We start from the raw sequence: 21,545 nt of genomic DNA on the forward strand, positions 1-21,545 counted from the left end.
TGCTCCATTTCCCCGACCTGTCACAGTGTCACAGATGTGGTTGAGTACCTCTGATGGACATCTGCCAGATTGCCCCGAGTTTGCTGTGGTTGGGAAGCATTAGGCATGGATCCTGGCATTCAGTCTGCTGGCGTGGAGCAGGTGGCTTCAAAACACTTGGCAGTGACAGTCCCCAGGCTTAATACCTGCTATTAGCAACATCATTTTCTCCCAGCATATTCACCACCTCATTGAAGGAATAGACCCCTGAATCTAGAGCATGCCTCTCTAGGGCATGACACTAGTGCAGATTTTCCACAGTTTTCTGAACACTAAAAACTATGAGTGCAGGAGCGTTTGGATGCAAGTAAAATGTGTTTAACCTGTACATAGTACCTCCTCTAGTTCATAGCTACTGAAGCATTTTTTGTTTGTAGACTGAGGTTCTTCTGACTTAACAGCTTCTCTTCAAAAACACAGACACTTTTCTGCTCTTTTTTTCAGGTCACATTTCTTTGATAATTCATCCCACAGTTCTTTTCACAGACTGCTGTTTCTGGGAAGCAACAGAATGTGGTGTCCAAGATCAGAAATATCAGAAGATGTCCAGTTCCCCTCCCTGCTCTGTCCAAGATACCAACCAGTCTGGCTCACTGCTTCAATGGTTTTTCGTAGGCACTGTTGCACTCTTTTTAATAAGAGAAACTGGATGGATACAGGGTGGGATCAGACTATGGAAATAGTTGTTTCAGAAATAACCTAATGTGTGGGTAGTCCATCCCCTAAAATAAAATGTTTTGTCTTCAGTTCCAGCTGCAGAAAGGGCCTTTGGACTGGAAAAGAGGAAGTTACTTCTGAATAAAGTATGGTGCTAATGTGTTGTAGCCACACACATCTTCTCACAGAGACATACTTCTTAAGGAATTACTACTTTTTCTATATTTATTCGGGGGCAGCTTTGGGTGAGTTACAGTTGATTTCAGGATGCAGGAGAAGCCAAAGAGCATATGTTCCTTGGAGAATGAACTGTCTTCCTTACAACCACATACTGGTCCTAACAATGGTATCTAATTGTAACCAAGATCTGTAGGCCCTAAGAATTTGTTATTTAGTGATGCAAGAAAAATGGTTCCCCCTCTCCATTACTGCCATAATACAGAGCAGAAATTGTTCATTTCTTACTAAGTTAAGTTTTACTTTCAGCAAAACTAAATAGAAATTATTCAATCATTCACCCTCTATTTAGTTTTTATATGAAAGGAAAATTAACATAGGCAAAATCTGAAAACAAATCCCACCAGAGACCATTCCAGAATTTTAGGGGAAATTATTTGTATCATTATTATTCTACTGGGCTGCCTGCAATTTTCAGATCAAACCCAATACATTTTTCTCCAAGTATCTGCAATGACTTCCAAAATTAGGCAGATGATTATTTTATTAGCGTATACTCAGATGGTAGACTGTCAGACATAGTTACTGTTGTAGCATTTAGCTCTCTGTAATGCAAGAATTACTAAGAAAACAGTGCATTTGGCCACTGGTTATATAAATTAAGACCATACCAACAGTTACAATCTCAATTCAAACAAAATCTAAAAAAGGTACATGAATCATCAGATTAGTAACGTTAGACATAATGTTAACACCAATCCTTTAATGAAAGATGTCTAGCGCAACACTGAGGTATGGGAAATATCTGACAGGTTACTCCTGCCCTGTATCATAATTTATCACTGACTTTATTTAAAGCAGTTCATCACTGGTCTTGTAATTTACTCTGTGGGTATATGTTAGAACACTTCTGAAAGACTACCAGCAGAGCCAACTGCAGCAAAACAGGGAAAAATGTATATTGACTTTAAAAGATCAGTTTGGTATGATAAAAATCAGGTCCATGTGTGACATTTACCATTCTAGAATGGCAGTGATGTTTATTGCAAGGTTACATTTTTTTTATAAATGCAATGCTTTTCTCTTCATACCTCTGAGGGATGATTTCACATATAGTTTGTAAAACCATTTTGGATATGAAAAGTGATGAGTATAATATCAGCTGGGAGGATAAAGTACCCAGTGAATTGTAAGATTACTCATTGGATCACAAAGCCACAGAACTGCATGGCTGCAAAAGATCTCCAGAGATGATGCCGTGCAATGAGGCTGGATCAACCCTCTGGTATGCTTTAGGGCTAATGAGCTGTTTGCAGCAGGCAGCCATCAGAGTCCCCGTTATTTTAGTGCCCATCCTCACCCTGGAATCTTTTCAGTTGCTGAGTACTCTCCTTGTTCTTTCTTTGCTTTATTTTTTTCCTTTGGGTATCCCTCTTGTCTCTGTGGTCCCTCCTAGCAGCTGCAGACTCCTCTTCCCTGGCATTACACCAGCCCTTCTTGGGTAGTCACAGTGGCCAAAAAGCCTCAGATGTATTTGCACTTCCTTAGCTCCCAGACTACACAGTATTTTATCCTTGCTGGGCACATGGACAGAACATGTCCTGGGGGATTCCTTCCACACTAAATCTTGGACCTCCTCTTCTCTGCAGCCAGTTGCCCTGTGAAACTGATGGCAGCAGAAGTCACCTGGCTTCCCCTGTTGGACTGCAACATGTAGGCAGAGAACTGTGGTAGTGTTTGCTGCTTGGAAAACTCTCCCCAGCTTCTTTGGGAAGAGGCAGATGGCCAGCTCTGGCCCACAAGCTACCAGGTTAACAATATGTGTTAAAGCATGCCCCAAAAGTGTGAAAGCATAATCCACAAGAGCAGGAGTTAGCACATCAAGGAGACAGCAATTTAAATACACCTTATACTGTTTCAGAAACCTCCTCTCAATCTTTTCAGGCATGGGTGGGAAGATTGTACTAATGAATCTGGACAAGCTGGAAGCCAAGCTGTGTATTAAAATCTGTATGCCACAGGAGCCTTGTGAACACAGGTCTTTTGTTAAAATGTACTACATATATTATATCTACAGACTGGGTTTAGCTTTACACCTTGATTCTTCTGGCACAGCTGTTTGCATTAGGAAAGCCAAACATGATGACAGATCTGATAGCCGGCACTGTCTGATGCAAACATGGGAAGCAGGAAGCAAGAGAAATCAAAGAAGAAAAATGTGTCTCTCCATTAATGCTCAACAGCAAACAGTCCAGTCATATTCTTGCTGAAAGGAATTTGATGTCTCGGTCAGTGCTTTGCCTAATGAGCTACCAACATCAATCTGTCATCATCTGTATTATTTGAAATGGCCTCTGCTGACACAAGGTATATTCATGTACTGGCCCTTCTGGGCACTTGAGAGTTCAAGTCCTGGCCAGTTTATACCACACTGAATGATAATGAAGGGTAACAGAATAATCTTTGGCTTCCTTCTCTCAAGGGGAGGCAAGAATGTTGTTGCAAGGATCTCCCCAGCCAAGAATGGCTTTTTATTACAGAGCAGAGAAGATGAATTATTTGGTTCTCTGTGTACAAATAGTCTCTAGCAGTTCTTCTAAATAGTGCTTTAGCTCTCCAAAGAACATGTAGCACATCTGTCCATCTGTACTGGCATTTCCATGAGCCTGTCCCAAGTACCTGACACTCAAGAACTTGCAGGGAGATATAAAAAGCCAAGAAAGAGATAAACGCTGACAATAGTTAGAAATTTCAAGCAAAGAAATCCCCTTTTAGTTCACTGTCTCTACCTGTTCCTATGATATACACATAACATTACACAATAATCTTTAACAGTAATTCACCTGCACTTAAAAAACACCTACTGAGTGAGATTTTGGATTGCAAGATTTCTAACCAACATCTAGCAGCTCTTTCAAAAACCAAATCCTTGACTTGCATCACCATACCACACTATAATGGAAGCTTCATTGCATGAAGTAAATTATATGTGATGAAAGTTAATGCAAATGGCATCTACTGTATTCCTACTGGTGCAAACTTAGCAAAAGATCTTATTTCCTTTCAGAGAGCAGCTGGGAGCTGCCACACCCTAATCCTAGTCAAGCCTTTTGCTCCAGTATTAATGCACACTTACAATTGCAGCGGAGTTCCAGGTGAGTTATATAGCAAGATAAATAGCAAGGCTTGACAGCAGTATTAACATCTTCTGTTAGCAACTCACAGGTTTTAAAACGTATGTACTAGGCCTAACTTCGTCTTCTATAGCAAGTAAATAATACATATTTCGTTTTGTCAGTGAAAGGCTTTCCTCCAGCTATCCCAAGAAGAGTTTAATTTTTGAGACTCATGGGTGGACTATGGGATGGTTTCCTCCATCCTTAAATATACCAATGTCCACTACAAAATCTTGTAGCCTCACCAAAACAATTTTATGGGTTATCTTTATCTGTTGTTGTTCTTTAGCTGGCACTAGTCAGTTATACATATACTTTCTTAGTGGAAGAATTTAATGTCACTTACTTAGGCTCAGAATTTCTGGGATGAATATAAACAATGATACAGCTCTCCCTCCTTTGGCCTTAAAAAACTTAACAAATTCACCAACATATAAGGAAAAGATGTTGATCTGCACCTCTTTATATAAATGTGACACTGGATGTTGCTTTTAATCAGCCCACTATCCTTACATTCACATCTTCCTTTCTTATAGACACTAATGAGAAGGTCACCTGGGCACTTGTACCTGTTTTGAGTACTTCATGTTTATTGCTCTTGACAGCTTGGAGTCCCTGTCTGCTGTGAATTTGATGTTGTATAAATTAAGCAAGGAAAGCTGTAAGTTAACTACTTTGTTGTCATAAAAGTTGTCCATACTTTATGTCTAACATGGAAAACTTCAGATCCTTAAGGAGGAATGTCTATATAATTTCTTTCAAATCACACTTGGAAAGACCCACTTCCGCTATTGCAAATGTGTTATTAATGTATTGCCTTCATGCTATCAAATTTAAATGCCCCTCTCATGTTTTTCTATCCTACTTACAGTTTTTTAGCTATATGGCTGGAAGGCAGCAGAAAGAGTTGAATAAATGGATGAGTTAGGACATGTAGCAGTAAAAAAACCTTCTTGATCATCTGCCTCACTAAAAATAAATACCTTTAATTTTTTAAAAACCCTCTTGCTTGTCAGAATTTTGTAAATCTCACCAGGATATTGATTGAGTTTGTCATGCCCCTGAAGGAGTGCTCCAAGGTGAGAAAGCTTATCAGTTTTCCATCCTCCCACCTGCTGTTCCCTAGCCTTGCCTGTAACAGCACGGACCCTCCTGTCACTCATGCCTATGAGCCTCCTCATGGAAACACAGGCACCATTTTCAAAGCAGCAGCACAGCCTAAGTAGGTAACAACTTCATGTTCTTAGACTACCACAGAGAAAGAATGAAAGCACAGCTTTTTTCTACCAAACTTGGTGGAAAAAGCACTTAGAGTGCCAAGAGTGAACTTGGTTTCTCACATCAAAAACATGTCATTGCAGCTGAGCATGTGGGAATACAGAGGTCACAGCAGGTTTCCTTAACACTTGCTACTAAATTTCAGGATTTAACTCAGCAAGGGAAGATAACATGTGGAGCTATCCTGTGGAGTTCTCCAATAAGGAGACTAACAGCATCACAGGATGTGACAGCATCCAGACCAATTGTGCATTTACATCTTCAAACATTCCTGTAAGTAGAAGGAATTAATGTGGCATGTTTCAATTTGCCTTTTTAAACTGGAGCCATGTGCCTGTGGATAGCCTGGTAACGCCAGGACAGGTACTGGTTCTCATAGTGAGTGGAGTTTAAATTCATTTAGGTTGAAATGCTATTCCCTGAGACAAGGAGAGGTCGTTCTGATTGCAGAATGCCTGTTTACTCAGTGAGAAATCGTCTGTTTTCTGTTGTCTGATCCACTGTTTGCTCCTGCTGTTCAGCTCTGCAGCTGCTTCCCAGGTATCTTGCTTTATTTGTTCTAGGTTTTGATATGAAGCAATTATAATGGGGAGCACCCATATAAACTGAAAGCCCAAACTATATGATAAGGACATAAAGTGGAAAGAAAAACTTCAGTAGCTGCTAATCTCTGATTTCACAGTTGCCACCTATCCATCTCCAACACAGCTTTCCCACACCCATCAAATTGCACAGGCATGATGCTGAGAGAACCATGACATCCCTGCAGGGCTGAAGCAAAAATACCCCACTGTTAGGAGTTGCACAGCAACATAAATAACTTTGACCTTGATAAAAGGGTAAAAAGTATAAAAATTTAGGAAGGGAGGTCTTATATACCAGGACAGCATTACACAGGGTTAGTCATACAAAGGCTTGAAAACCCTCAGCTCAGGAAACTTCTCTTGTTACTGACTGAAAAATTGAAACACACAGCAGAGAAAATGCGGAAATGGGAAGGAAAATTTAAATCAATCAAAAACTTCCCTAAGACAAAACATCTTATATAATCTTCCCACTGGGAAGAGAAGGAAAATAGACTTTCATGTAGCAAATGCTAGTGCTGTCACTTGATGTACTTCTGGAAGGCACTCAAATATTTCAGTGGCACAAACAATAGATGAGCAAAATAGAACAAGAGGGGACAGAACAGAAACAGACATGGTTGGCTATGTCTGCCAGAGCTGGTCAAAAACTGGAATTTCTATTCCAGCAAAAATTTCAGAATTCTGGACACACTTTCAGGGTCTTTCAATTCAAGGAAAAAAAAAAAAAAAAAAAAAAAAAAAAAAAAGTTGTAAAAATTCTGTACTGAGAAGAATACAGCAAATGAAATTTCTCTGAAATAATCAATACTAAATCTGAAATGTCAACCCTCTCCAACCCTCTCAATCCTGCTACATCCCCAGTAAGTCCAGGAATCCCTACATTTTTACTGGCTGGCATATTGTTTGCCTGTCTCTTAGATTCCTCTAATGTCTTGATTAGATCCTTCTACTCAGTGATATTGAAACTTTTTACAAAATTCAGTGAGTTATTTCAGATCACAGAAATAAAATGGAAAATAGTTATTTCCATTTGCAGTAAATAGAAAACAGATTAACAGATTGAGATCAGCAGAACTGAGTGAAAAGGAATCTCTAGCTGGGCACCCAAAACTGGAGGCTCTTAAATTAGATGCCATGTATGCATTTATTATATCTCACAGTAAGAAATCTCTCAACTGCAAATTACAGAGAATTATGGCACATGAATGGCCTTCCTTCCCTTAAAGACTCTCATATTATAAAACAATTTTTTAAAAAGGATTTATATATAATCTTCTACTATTATAGTCTGGTAAAACTGGAATTCACAGGTTTTTCTACAGTCTGAAATTCCTGGTAGAGAGACACTGTGGAACATGGTCTGCAGTGAATCCAAGCCAACATACATGTGCTGAAGATCTTCCCCTGCAGTGGAACGGGCCCAAAAAGCTTATGCAAATCAATTGGTCTAATTTGTCTTTAGGTTTTCCTCAGACTTCTGTGGGTTTTCCTACACTTTATTTTAAAATGCTGATTATATTGTCATTTCAGGAAGCAATATTCTGCCTTGACAAGCCTGGTCACTTCAACTATGTGACATTTTTCTTGGATTTTCTTGTTTTAGTGTGCAGGTTTCTGTGTAGGTGATGGCTATATAGAAGACAATATGAACTCTATAATCACTTAATCAAGCAGAAACCAAAAGATGATTAAGTATTGCACTATTGTACAATGCCTGACTGCTCAGAAATGCATCTTTTGATGTGGTGCAGAGAACTGGGCCAGTTCTGACTGCTTTACCGAAAAATGATGGTTTACTAGTTTATAATCTGAGAAGAGAGCCTCAGAAATCCCCATACGTGGTTAACTTTGATCTGATTCTTTAAAAAGATTATATATTTATCTGTTTACTTGTTTAATTTGTTTGAATTTTAAGCCCAGGAAGGTATCAACTTGACATCTTGTGGAAGCAATTCTTTGCCTTTTTTCCAAATGTTTCTAATCATCACCAGTTGTTCTCAGCATCCACCCAAAAAAAAAAAAAAAAAAAAAAAAAGACCACCAACTCACCTTTCCAATATGATTTATATGAATTATTTAGAACTGAGATTCAGTGGAGCCTCAATTCTTCAACTCAGAATCAATACTATATTTTATATAACAAGGGCAGTAAACCCAGCTTGTTCTACTTCCATCACAGTGAAGCCTTTTCAAGACTCTCAGGCAACCTAATTCACTCAGGTCAAAGTCTAACACTATTGATGTGAAAGGGGGATTGAGGTGGATTGAAAACTGGCTGAATGGCTGGACCTGGAGGGTGGTGATCAGTGGCACAAAATCCAGTTGGAGGCTTGTAGCTAGCAGCATATCCCAGGGGTCAATACTGGGGTCTAGTCCTGTCTAACATCTTCATTAATGATCTGGATGACGAGGCAGAATTAGATTTGGTGAGTTTGTGGATGACACAAAACTCGGAGGAGTGGCTGATAAGCCAGAAGGTCACGCTGCCATCCAGAGGGCCCATGACAGGTTGGAGAAATGAGCTGACAGGAACCTCATGAAGCTCAACAAGAAATTTGAAATCCTGTATCTGGGGAGGAACAACCCCATGCACATATATATGGTGGCACCCACCCCACTGGAAAGCAGCTTGGCAGAAGGTGACCTGAGGGTTCTGGTGGGCACTGAGTTGAACATAAGCCAACAATGTGCCCTTGCCCTAAAGAGGGCTAACAGCAACCTGGTCTGCATCAGGCAAAGTATTGCCAGCAGCTTTAGGGAAGTGAACCTTCCCTATTATTCTAGTGAGGCCACACCTGGAGGGCTGTTCCCCGTTCTGGGCACATGGACATGCTGGATACAGTGCAGCAAAGGGCCACAAAGATGATTAGGGTACTGGAGCATCTCTCCTATGATTAAGGGCTGAGGGAGCTGAGACTACTTAGCATAGAGAAAACACTTGGGGAATCTTAATGTAGGTAAATACCTGAAGGAAGGGTGCAAAGAGGATGAAGGCAGGTTCTTTTCAATGGTACCAAGCATCAGGACCAAAGCACACAAACCGAAATAGGAAGTTGTCTGAACTTTGCAAAATGCTTTTTTATTGTGTGGGTTACCAAACATGAGCATAGGTTGCCTGGAGAAGTTGTGGAGTCTTCCTCATTGGAAATACTCAAAAGCCATCTGGACAAGGTTGTCTGTCTCTAGGTGGCCCTGCTTGTGCAGTGATGCTGGGCAAGATGAGTTCCAGACCTCCAACATCAGCTACTCTGTGATACTGTGATTTTGAGAAAGACTCATTCACTTCAGTGGGGTTGAGGTGTGAGCTTCTGTCCTGAAGACTATGAAATTCAGCTCACCTTCTTCTGCTGTAAGAGCTATGTGCAGCCACTACTAAAGGACAACTTTTTACTATGTGCCAGACATGAAAGAAAGAGAATAGGATCTGCAATGAGTTCAATGAGAAGTCATTTCTGCAATTAATGCCTCCTAAGTGAGTGTGCCAAAAAAGGTCCAGTCAGTTTGTAGCCAAAATGTGAAAGGCTCCTTTGTCATATTACCTGTGGCCAAACTACCTGATTGCACTTTTACATTTCATTCGCAAACATAAAAAAAACAATTTTCTCACACATATCACAAGTCACCCAGGAAGTGCTAACTGCAAAGATTCTGCATTGCACTGGGCATTAATAATCACATGGGCACATTTCTGATGCCTTGTATGCCAGCACAGAAAGTTCATACAGACAACAAGAGGGGAAGGTCTTGAGTAAACCTATAGAATAACTGAGGCAAGGCACAGTGGACTTTGAAGTACTTCCTTTTTGTCCTGTTAGGTAAATATAATACAGAATGTGAGTGACAATGGAGAGGTAAGAAAGAAGATAATAAATCCTGTTTCCAAATGGAGTTCTTTAAGCTGTTCTTTGAAAATGGAACCTGGAGCTGACTGGTCTGAGTTATATTTAGGAATACCTAGAGCTTGACTGCAGAAATTTTACACATCCTACAGTATTTGCAACTCTGAAGTGGAGATGATGTAACTTCAGAAACTGAGTACTGACCATGCAAACTTGCAAATATTGGTCTAAGTCCTTCACTGGAGTACTTATATGTCACTTATGTGAAAACAAATTTCAGTGTGCACCTGTTGGAAGTTTACCCCAATGTTTCATACCAGAAAAGTAAAAAGGGAATTAAAATAGTCACGGGTTAGAAATCAAACTGTGTTAGAATTGTAAAGTAAAAAAAAATCTTTCTAAATAAATTTACCATGACTCAAAGAAATGTTCCACAAGGAACACTCAGGGTGTGTTCTCTTGTACACCAAACCTTCATCCTTTAAATGTTCCAGGCCAAAGTCAAAAAGACAAATGATCATCCACACAACAGAACAAATGCTGAACAACATCTGCTTCAAGTGAGGGCAAGACACAAATCGTGGTCAGGCATCTGCAAGACAGAGGAAAAGCCTTTCTTTTCCTCAGGAATCTCTTCAGTGTGCAAATCCTAGTATCCAAAATTCACCTCATCCTACAGGATTTCCTTAAGGAAATTGTTCCATCTTTTTAGTCTCTTCACCGTTTATGCTGGGTTTTATATTTCCAGATTCCAGAGAAGAGGCATGGCTCAAGACTGTTTTTTTCACAATTTTTTTAGCCTAGTCACCCTCTCTTGCAAGAAGAGAAATAGTTACCTAAAGTGAAAATTTCTACACATGCTGAAGTCTTACTTATCTCAAATCTGCAGTTAATTCCTGGACTCTTTGAAAATTAAAGGAGAGATTCAGATGTTTTCAAGCCAGCAGGGACCTTTACTAGTCTGCAGCCTGTTCACCACCATAAAATGGAACACAGAAACCTATTCTGAAATCCCTGCAGGAAAAACTTTTCTACTGTTCAGCCCTATCTACTTAAAGTCATCTCAGCCTAAGTAAAAGACCTTAATCAAAAGACAAATCATAGAAACTATATTCTGCTCCTTAGAGCATTTTTGGTTTTCCCCTTACTGTTTTGTAAACACGTGCACTGTGAATGTAAATATAAACTGGGGTCCAGCACTCCTGAGCAGCTACATTCTCCTTAAAGCCCTTTAGGACGTGCCTACACCAAATGGTTACACCAAATCCTAGAATTAGTACAACATATTAGTACAACATATGTACAAAATACATACAAGACAAAACATTGCAAAATAAAATGCCAGAAACTACTGGAACTATTCAGATTACACAGAAGAACAAAGAGCTGATGCAAAAGATCTAGAAACTGTCTCATTTCCTATTCCAAATGTAGTAGCAAAAGTTGCTATATGCTTTCATTTACTGTTGAATGTGATCCTTAGAACTGATTCAAATTCCATTTTCTAATTTACCATGTTATTGATCTCACAATTTAGACTAGTGTCTGGTGGGATTTGGGCCCTAACATAATGTATCCTGTTTACAAGAACACTTAATTAACACTAACATCTCTGCACATTGAACAGGGGGATCATATTCCTCTTGCATGTACTGTATTTGCTTGGTAAAATAGTGTCTAAAAATAATGTTATGTTTTTTGCTGACAGTTTATTCTTTAGCTGCTTTAGCAGACTTTGCAATATCCTACCTGATAAAATTTACTTTGGCCAATATTAATCAGTCAGCTTGATGTCCTAACATTTACTTTTCTCTGTTGTTGTTTGCAGTGCCTCCTGGAACTGGGACAAATATCAGACATGCGCTCATGTCAAGTCTGTGGTATGTACTATATAAATGAGACTCCAGATCAATCTACCTACCTACCATCTGAAGAGTATTCTTAGATCTTTATACCTGAAAGGGATCATTTTTTCTCAGGTGCCATGAAGGCACTGGTAGCTTTAATATTGCTTGTTCAGCTTCCAATTCACAAAGCTGTACCAGCAGCTCCCCCTGCTCCCTTGGGCTGCGATGACCCAGAATCAGAAGCAGCAGCTGAAGTAGCTGTGAGTTACATTAATGGCCACAGTCGTCACGGGTACAAGTTTGCCTTAAACAGAATTGAGAATATCCGCGTGCTACCCCAGGTAAGTGAGGAGCCTGATTGCAGAGCACTGTGCTAACCTGGAGATGCTTGGAAATGACCAGCAAGCCCTGCCAAGGGCTCTATCCTCACCCGGGGTAAATCAGCAGGGCTCTGTTGATTTAAATGGGGCGATGCCACCTGGTAGCAGTTGTGAATCCAGGTCACTGGAATGTACCTCTGAAAGAGCAAAATAGAGGGGGAGAGAGAAATGTTCCTGTGTCTTTGTACAATGCTAGAAAGAGCTCCATTTACAAACACAGCAGGCTTGCAAGGGCAGATCATTCAAAGTGCTGATTCATAAACCCAGTATCTAATCTGGAGAAAACTGTGAGGATAATCTTCATGATACAGGTAATTATTTATTGGCTAAATGCACACCTATCATAACTCCATGTTATTAGACATTTTGTAGTAGGCATTAATTTTACCTAATATCCCACTGAGCTGACAAGGAAGCTGAATGGAAATAACAATGGCTTGTAGTCTCTTTTCCTCTAAGATTTATTGTCATCATTGTAGACATCTAGAAAGGCTGTAGAAATGGCCATGAATACAATGTATGCACCCATTCAGAACCTTTGATCCCCTGAAAACATAGAAAGCGCTCCCAAATACTAAGAATGAAATTCCATGGCTGATTTCTACTTGTTACGAGAGAATATTGGAGTTATTTAGAAGAGACTGTATCAGACACCAATGAGGTTAGAAGCATGCCCGCAGTTACCCATACAAAAGTACTGGTGACACAGATTTGCTCATATTGAATGCTTTTAAAGTAAAATAGCTTCATTAGTTCAAATGGAATCACTCATGACTCAAACCTGAGAGTCAATCTCAGTGCTTAAGGAAACCTCATCACTTCTGTCTTTCCACTCACATGATTTATGTAATATAAGCAAAGGTTCAGCAACAACCAAAGAAGATCCTCCAGCCCATAAACAACGTGATTATTAGAGCTGGAACTTATCTGGTGCAGTTCAGTGTAATTCCAATGTAATAAATGGGACAGGCCAATGTGTACCAGTGTTTATTTTGTAAGTGCTTATAGAAACATTAAGTTTTTCCATCAAAAAAGGCACCTGTTGATTTTTTTTAAACTACACAACAAAATAAAATCATGTTGACTTAAGAGAACAGACACACTACATAGAGGCTGGACTTTCCAAAACTTACGTACTATTGCTGGAAAAATCAGCATGACCATCTTGACTTACTACAGTTAAAACACTGAGTTCTGTTTTTCATGAACTTAAATAGTAAGGACATATTCAGTTACTCTTCTGTATAACTCAAGCTACCCAATGACAATCAGCAAGAGAGACTGCAGCACAGCCCCATAGAAGAAATATGGTGATGTTATGTGTTGCCATTACTACAATTCCTGATTGGTTTTTTGTGTTTGTTTGTGGTTTTGTTTGTTTGTTTGTTTGTTTTTTATATTCTAGGGGCCAAATAATGACATTATATTTCTTGAAGTTGACTTACTAGAGACCACATGCCCCATTCTTAGCCCTACACCTCTTGCAAATTGCACAGTAAGGAGCTTCACAGACCATGTGAGTATCTAAAATGCTACTGGCTCAGTCCAAAGGTGATGCTGGAGCCAGGCTATCATCAGTTAGATTTCTAAGCAAATGTTATCTAGCTGTAATAGCCCATAACCACCCAATCACTTTTAACCTTGTTGATTTAGTTACCTTCATGGAATGAAGGATTTCACTCCTGGATTTCTTTCATGTCCTGTTATGGGAAGAGGAGAGGTCACTGTTAGCAAACATCTTACAGTACATGAATGCCACAGTTTAGGAGCTCCAGATTCCGTCCTCCATGGTCAGCCCAGACATCACTGCCTCATTGCAAACTGCAGATAGGGCAGGTTGTGAATGCAAACCTGCTAACACAGCCTTCTTTCAGCTACATGTGGGGTGCTACCTAGTGAAATTCCATCAAGGAATCTAGTCAAGGGTGCAGAAGAGCTATTCCCTTCAGACAGGGCTCTGTAATGCTCAGTTGGAATTTACTGGCCTCAAATATTCTGTTATTATGCAAGTGTGATTCAACTGTGAAAAGCTCCCCCTAACCAAAGCAGTGGAAGTGTTGTCAGAGTACAGGCAGCTCTGGTTTCTCATCAGAAAGCAGAGCAAGCAACTGGCAATTTAAACCTGCTGTTTCTAGAATGGGACCCAATTCACAGAGCTCATGACTAAATTTGAATCATCATCCACCCCTGTATGCATCAGGGCTCAGATCCCATTTTCCATCTGGGGGGTGGTAACTCTAACTGTTCCCCCTGCCCAGTGACTCCAGATTTCCCACTGACATTGCCTTCCCTGCTGGATCACGTTGCATGTGAGCCAGCTCAGCAAGGCAGCACACTCCGCTGTTACCATGGCCACTGACCAGCTGAGATTAGTGAGAATGTTATCAAACAGCTCTGCAGAAGGTCTTAATTCAAAGGCATTCATATTCTTTGCTTTTTATGAGAGAGGAACCTGAACCAAATGTCCAAAACCTGGCTACCCTGGCACTTCTGATACTTTTGAGATCCAAATTTTGCTTTTTACAAAATCACAGACACCAGGGCACGCCTGGCAGCGCCTTTGCGATCAGTCTGATTTTGCCAGGAACACTCCGTCAGGATCTGTTCTTTTGAATTTCGTAATAGTTGCCCTTTTCAGAAATTCCTATTTATCTGAATGATGTAACCCTTTGGTTTTTGTCTCTCTCTAGGCAGTTGAAGGTGACTGTGATGTCAAACTGCAAAAGTTGAATGGACAGTTATCTGTACTTGCCAGTAAATGCCACTCACATGCAGGTAAAGACTTTGTTCTTTAGGTTTGAATCTAGAGGCTGGAGTATTATTATGGAAATGGTTACAGTTCACTAGATTTTCTGATTCTGAAGCACTGTGTATAAGCAGGGCATAAAGGATGACAGTGAATGGGTTTCCTAAATCCAGCTGTTTTGAAAGTATTTTTTCCCTTTTTCTGTTTTCATTCACCTACAAATCTAGCCCCCTCTGCATGACAATTGAGATACAACGGTACTATCTGGGGAGCAATTCACAAATTTGACCCAGAGATTGCTGGTACAGAGGCTTTTCGCTATGGAAGTTTATCCTCAAGGAGAGGATTCCTTCTTGGTCTGAATGTTACTAGAGATTGTTAATCTTCAGAGCCCCTTTGTCAGATGCAGCTTATTTACTAAACCCAGCAAGTACAATATTTCCACGGGAAAGCTGAATCTCTATTCTGTATGTTCTGTACGAGATCCCTTTGCTCTGTGTGAGAAGTCTTCAGTGCTACTATCAAAACCAGTAAGCGAGTGAAACAACACACACATGCAAACACAATTTCAATAATGTAAAACATCATAATTTTTCCAACATTCCTTGTATGAGCTGAGACATCTTTTTAGTGGTATCACAGATAGTTTTCCAGAAAGAGAATTGATTAAAACCTGAGGAAGAACACTGAAAATGTGCTGTTGAACTCCGCAGCACTTCTGCTTGCACAGACTTGAACGGCATAAACCGTGTGAAATGCTGCCATCTATAGCCTGTACTGCAAAAATTCCTTTCACTGTAATTTAGGACAGATCACAAAACAACTGATTTGTGTGACTGAACAGGTCTATAATGCCTTCCAAAACAAAGCATAATCTGTTTGGTTCTTTCTGCAGACTCAAGTGAAGATATAATCCAAATCTGCCCTGACTGTCCACTGCTGGCAAGGCTGAATGACACTGAGGTATTGGCAGCTGTTACAGCTGCTCTCAATGACCACAACAGCAAAACTACTGATGCTTACCTCAGACTCCTTGAGATTGGAAGAGCCAGAATACAGGTAATTGCTAGAAGTCTGTATAACCTTCAATATAAATAGGATATTTTTTCTGAGGTATTTGTGCAGTGCTAACCAGTTATGTTTGCAAACAGATTTTGCTTGCCCTACTGAATTCTATCTGATTTCCCAACCATTTTGTGTCATTTTAGCCACAGGCTTCCCTTTCACTTGAGTGGGAGATGCAGAGCTAGAAACCACAACACTTACCTTTTATCTTTTTTCAGCAGCTCTACAGTTTCACAGTGCAAAGTCAGTTAAACAATTTTTCTGTTTTATCAGTATCACCCAGCGCATGTTGTCTCTGCTGAGTTTGCTGTGGCTGCCACGAACTGCTCAGCAGCAGAAGCTAAAGCTAATGTGGAATCTTGTCAATTGCTGCCTGATGATCAGTCTGTAAGTATGACAGCACATCTGTCCTGATCTTGCCAGCTCAGAGGTAGAAAAGCAGCGTGCTGTGATGATCTCTTGCTTGTGCAAGAATAGCCCTTTATGAGGATGAAAGTGCAAGAGCAGTCTACCATCATGATATGCTTTTCAATACAGATTTTCTAGAGCTATATCACAACTTTCTCTTCTCACTGAGGTACATGGGCTGAATCCTGATATACTTGAATGGATTCCCAAAAGGTTTGAGGACAAAAGTGTCCTTTACACAAAATATTTTTAATCAATAGAATATATATTATTTTCTACTTTTCTTAACATTAGCACTTGACAAAATCAGGCTCTTTTTACCAGACAGTACACAAACACTTAACAAAAGGACAGACGGTTTCACCATTCTACAATTTAAATGTTTTTAGCATGCTTTGTTCTGATATATAGGCTCTTGAGAGTTATATTATATGCTTTATCATGCTAAAATTTTTCTTTTGGTTCTGAAGAAATTGAGTCCTAAGCCATTTTAGTGGGTGGGATACCGTTATCTAGATTCCTGTATATTCTTTCTCTCCCTCATATCCAGATATACCAAGGAATTTACTCTAGAAGAATACAGGAGCTTCACTTATTTGCTGTTTATGCATTTAAAAATGAATACTGCAATGCAGGTCTCCTCTGCTTTACTACTATTTTCTCTTGACTATGTTCTCTTCTGCCAGAATTTTGGTTTCTGCACAGCAACAAAGGTGATACGCCCCACAGAGGACCTCAACGTAGACTGCCAGCTCTATGGACATCAGGTACCAACTCCAGGTGTTCCCTTCCTCTCCAGAGCATCCCAGCCTACTGGTACTGTTAAGAAGCAATCACCCTGAGTTTACTTCTTTCACTGTAGACTGCCTTGGCTGTCTGTAATAACTGTAGCTTAACTTTGTATCTAAAAAACAGATAAGGTAACTCCTGATTATCCTATGGATTTCTGAGCCAGGAATTCTGTCATCTCTACCATGCATGCTTGGTACAGCTTGTCCTTCTAAACAGCTGGTCATCTAGTAGGGAAAAAGGAACCAAACTCTGCTCAGCTAGGAGTATGGGGCAGATAGATGTAAAACATAACCAAGCCACTGTGGTAGATGAAATCAGATGGGTTTTTCTGCTAGTGGTCCTTAAATGTGACTGAATCCAAGGAGCCTGACCTGCACAGCCATAGCAAGAGGAGGAAAACATACTGGAAACACTGGATCTGAGTGCTTTCCAGTTCTAGGTGGTGACTGAATACTTCCTGTGACCAGAGCTCTTGGTAACAAAATAGTAATTAGCTGTCTAGGAGATATATGAAACAAAGAATAAGGCAGCTGATCTTGAATGTTTTGCCATCTGCACAGGTAGCCCTGAAATTTCACATAGCACAGAGTTTGGTGCTAATGATCCACTGCATGTTAAAAACATGTTCCTGGGCTCCTGTGTATTTCTTCAAATGCAAATCAAATTTCTGTGATAGTCAGGAACATTTTGTACCTGGGCTCTGAAAGCCTATATCTAGTTAGGAGCATGGTACCTAGTAAAATAGCAATGACATATATACTATAAGCCCCAAGGCACTGAACACAAACTCAAACTGTTTTTCTTTTACAGCCTGGAGTTACCTACCCTCACCCAGGTCAAGATGCAACAGCAGGAATTAATCCCAGTGTTGTACAAGGCTTCCCAAATCATAATCTCAAGCTTTCCCACAATAACCCTGTTGCATCTGAATCCAGCTCTGCAGAATTTCCTACTGTAGCTAGATCTGTAGCAAAGAGAGCAGTTGCAGAAGTTGCTCAGCATGACAAAGGAATTCACCCAGTTGGCTTTGTGCCTTTTCCTCCTCCATGCCCTGGGAAGATTCGCCATTTCAAGATATAGGCTGTGTTACAGACAGGGCAATACAGCTAACAGTGTGCAGCAGCAGCAACACAGAGACCACAACATCAAGTGTAAATAGGTGAGAATACTTGATTCTGAGCCCAAATGAGTTTCACCCTCCAGAGAGCAGAGCAGTGTCCAGGATCTTGAGAAGGCCTGCTTCAAAATATAGGTAATTACAAAGTATAATAGTTGTTTCCTCTGCATATAGGGATGCTCTAGTTAAAATACAGATAATATTGTTTCAATGAAACTGCTGTAAGAGGTATACAACAGTTGTGGCTTTGTGATAAAAACACCATCCAAAAGGTTACTCCACAATAAAATGTTCAACAGAAATGCTTTGGTACCTTCTATCTGTATACATTTTCATTCAGTTGACGAGTATTTCCTTCACAGCATTATGAGTCATATTCTGGGCTTGATTCCAAAATCAGTAAGCTCCTGCTCTTCTCATCAGTTTCACTGGGATGTGTGGGTGCTGAGCACTGCAGAAAAGCAGGTCAGTCCTTTCTTCTGATCACACACAAATCATATTACAGCAGTGGCAGGAAAAAAATGTATTTTTTGCCTGCCACCATCCCTTCCTAGCATGTACGGCTTCAATACTTCTGGACATGACATTAAGATTATCCATGTCTATGAAAAGAACAAAGAATCAGGACACACTCATTGCTGTTCAGGCTGAATGCATCAATCCTTCCAGACAAACACATGTGTATTCCCTGGCTGCCAGCAGACACACAGGTGTGAGATGATCATGGCCGTGCTGTACAGCCTTGTGCATATGAAGGAATATCTGTTCAAGGGAATAAAAATACACTACAGACATGTACCTCATGTAATAGCACCCAAGCAGTGATGGTAATTTACCATTGTCCCAGCAAGGAAATCTTCCTTGAATTTCTGACATGTTAGAGGCAAAATCTGTTCTAGGTAGAGAAGTAATAAGGGACAGGGGCCAGAAGGATTTTTATTGCCAGCCAGGCTGGAATTCTGCAGGCCCTGGGGAGCAGTCTCAAAGACAGTCATGAATCTTTAACCAGGAACAGCACTTGCTACAAGGTAATTACCATGCAGGCAGCAAAAGCTGCAGAACACATGTCATTTCTGAACTGTTTCAAATAACCTGTCCTGCTCTCCTACTTACAACCTTCCAGTTTTCAGTAAGCAACACAACTAACATTTGTTCTTGGTGACGGTGCAACAGGTTGCTACACAGAAGGATTCTGCTGTACCAGTGGGGAAAGGAAAAGCTGCAGGTGCTTGGATGGTGCTTCAGCTGGGCACGTGGAGGGGCACATTTGAAGAATATGCTGAGTTCTTGCAGGAAGTGTGTGGCAGACAATTGCAGAAGCTGCTGCCAGTCCATTGCTCTGTGATTTTTCTGCTTCTCTGTAAAGCAGCGACTCCACTATATTCTGCACGCAGCCATTAATTCAAAAGTGCTAATACTAAGCTACAGTGGTGAGGTAGCTGGTCCTCCCATCCCACTGCATGAGACACAGGACAGGATTTAATGAAATGGCTATTACTGTGCTCTGCACTACTACAGTATCAGATACTTGGGTCTAAGTTTTTAACTCACCTGGAGCAACTAGTGTTCCTAGCTTTTGTATCTTTAAAACTAGGAATCACTTTAACTAAACCATACAAATTGACTTGTATATAATCAAGTGAGCACTATCTTGCAAAAGAGACAGTGTTTTCCAGGCTCAGAAAATTCTCTGATGGCAGAGAAAGTATGTCTATAAAAGGCACCCCCGCCCATGGGGATCCCAGAATTTGAGAAATGTTGCATCATCTTGTTGCCTTTTCCAACCACACAAATCAAGGATATGTACTAGAACATCTGCAGTCTCCATACTTTACAGATGTTAAACTATATTTGGTGTAACTACTCCATTGTTTCTTAAAACAGGAAGGGGGAAAAAAAAAAAGCAGAATTGCTCTGTGCATTCCTGTTAGTAGCTGATCCTCATCTTCTTTCTCCTTAACACTTGCCCTCCTAAGGACACATTTTGCCCTTTTAAGGCTACATTTTCTCTGTGTCCCAAATGTATGGCCCCATATGCATGCACTTGGACCTTAATAATGGATTCCGTACTTAGTCATAGGTGCTCTGGGCAATGAGTGTTAAGAAATGGCAATACATAAAATACAAATGCTTCTTTCTCTGAAATGCAACATGAATAGTTTGGTCAGGTCTGCATCACTGGCTGACAGTATTTTTCATCTTTTTCAAACCATGTTTTGCTAAAGCATATTTATTTCGTGTGCTACTTTGGCTGGAGATGCTCAGATTTCCCAGCTGTGTCCATGTTTTGAGGTCAGCTACTTCAACAGAGAAATTTTTTCCCTTCCAGTGGGAGGAAGAGTACAAAGAACAGAGTCAGGGGTATAACAATTCCCCATTATAAGAGGCACCGACACAGCCAGTACTAACTGGCACCCATCTCCATAGAAATGCCATGCACTGTAAGGATAAAGAAATGAGTTATTATCCTTTAGCCACAGGGGAAGCATTCCCAGGCACAAGGAACAATGTGAGTGAGTCTGCATTGCTGTTTCTGCTGTTCCTGTACTATGGCTACAGAACTGTTTCTCAACATTCATTCCTTGTATCCCTTCCCTCCAGGATACACTCCGTACATTATCCCCTACCCTGAGTTTGCAAAGCAATTGCCAACACATGAGGGGGCTCAGTCTAACAGCCATGTGCCCCCTCTGTCCTGCTATCTGAGTTTTCCACCTCTGCTACCAACCAAAGTCTTCTAAGAAGAATTTTAGTGCTGTCGCAGACCTTCATGGTTATATATGTAATCCTACCCAGTGTTGTACAGACAGTCCTTGGGACAGGTTCTGTTGTCTCCCAGAGGAACATGCTTTGAGCACTGCTGGCTAAGAAGCTGAGATAATTTATACTACCAGTAAAAAAACCCTGACAATACATAAATGTTTTAAACCCTGAAACTTCTCGTCAGTATTAACTAGAGACAATTATGTCCTATAGTTGCACTTTTCCTTCCTCATTCAATACAGGGACAATCTTCAAACTTAAAGGGACTTGGTGTCATCCAGCAGAAAGCTGTGATCAGAGTGACTCTCATGACAGAAAAAAAGGACTAGGGAAACAGTTACCTTCTGGAATCCTTCAAAGCGAAATGCTGCAAAATTGTTTGTGCCAGTGACATTCACTGGGATCTTCCCCAAGTAACAGTGATTGTCAGTTCTCCAGATCTGGAGAAGATAACATCTAATTGTACAGCCATTCCCCCTTGTCTCCAGCCCAGAGTTCCTAACAGGTTAGTCACCCAGCCCACTGCTGTCATTTAAACTAAAAGTTCTTCAGTTTTCCATGACCCTTCTTCATCTGTACTCAGCAAATCACTTAAGAATCAATAGTGACCCCAGTGCAGTCTCTCATCTCGCAAATCAACCTCCAAATTCTGCAGTGTGGGGATAAGTCAAAGG

At 40.5% G+C, this 21,545-nt stretch overlaps 1 protein-coding gene across 1 annotated transcript; it reads left to right on the top strand.

Annotated features, from left to right (window-relative positions):
- The first annotated feature begins 11,607 nt into the window (after positions 1 to 11,607).
- On the top strand, positions 11,608 to 18,410 carry AHSG (alpha 2-HS glycoprotein). The gene is made up of 7 exons (XM_071752579.1): positions 11,608 to 11,941; positions 13,386 to 13,496; positions 14,671 to 14,755; positions 15,622 to 15,785; positions 16,065 to 16,178; positions 16,886 to 16,966; positions 17,802 to 18,410. Exons 1-7 carry the CDS (start codon positions 11,738 to 11,740, stop codon positions 18,069 to 18,071), a joined length of 1,029 nt encoding a protein of 342 aa, XP_071608680.1. The 5' UTR covers positions 11,608 to 11,737; the 3' UTR covers positions 18,072 to 18,410.
- Positions 18,411 to 21,545: the final 3,135 nt, after the last annotated feature.

Source organism: Heliangelus exortis, chromosome 9, assembly GCF_036169615.1.
Source record: "Heliangelus exortis chromosome 9, bHelExo1.hap1, whole genome shotgun sequence".
Lineage (NCBI taxonomy): Eukaryota > Metazoa > Chordata > Aves > Apodiformes > Trochilidae > Heliangelus > Heliangelus exortis.

Coding starts and splice junctions, on each gene's coding strand:
- AHSG (XM_071752579.1), top strand. CDS start 11,738: ATGAAGGCACTGGTAGCTTTAATATTGCTTGTTCAGCTTCCAATTCAC. Junction 13,497..14,670: donor TAAGGAGCTTCACAGACCAT/GTGAGTATCTAA, acceptor GTCTCTCTCTAG/GCAGTTGAAGGTGACTGTGA. Junction 14,756..15,621: donor TAAATGCCACTCACATGCAG/GTAAAGACTTTG, acceptor TTCTTTCTGCAG/ACTCAAGTGAAGATATAATC.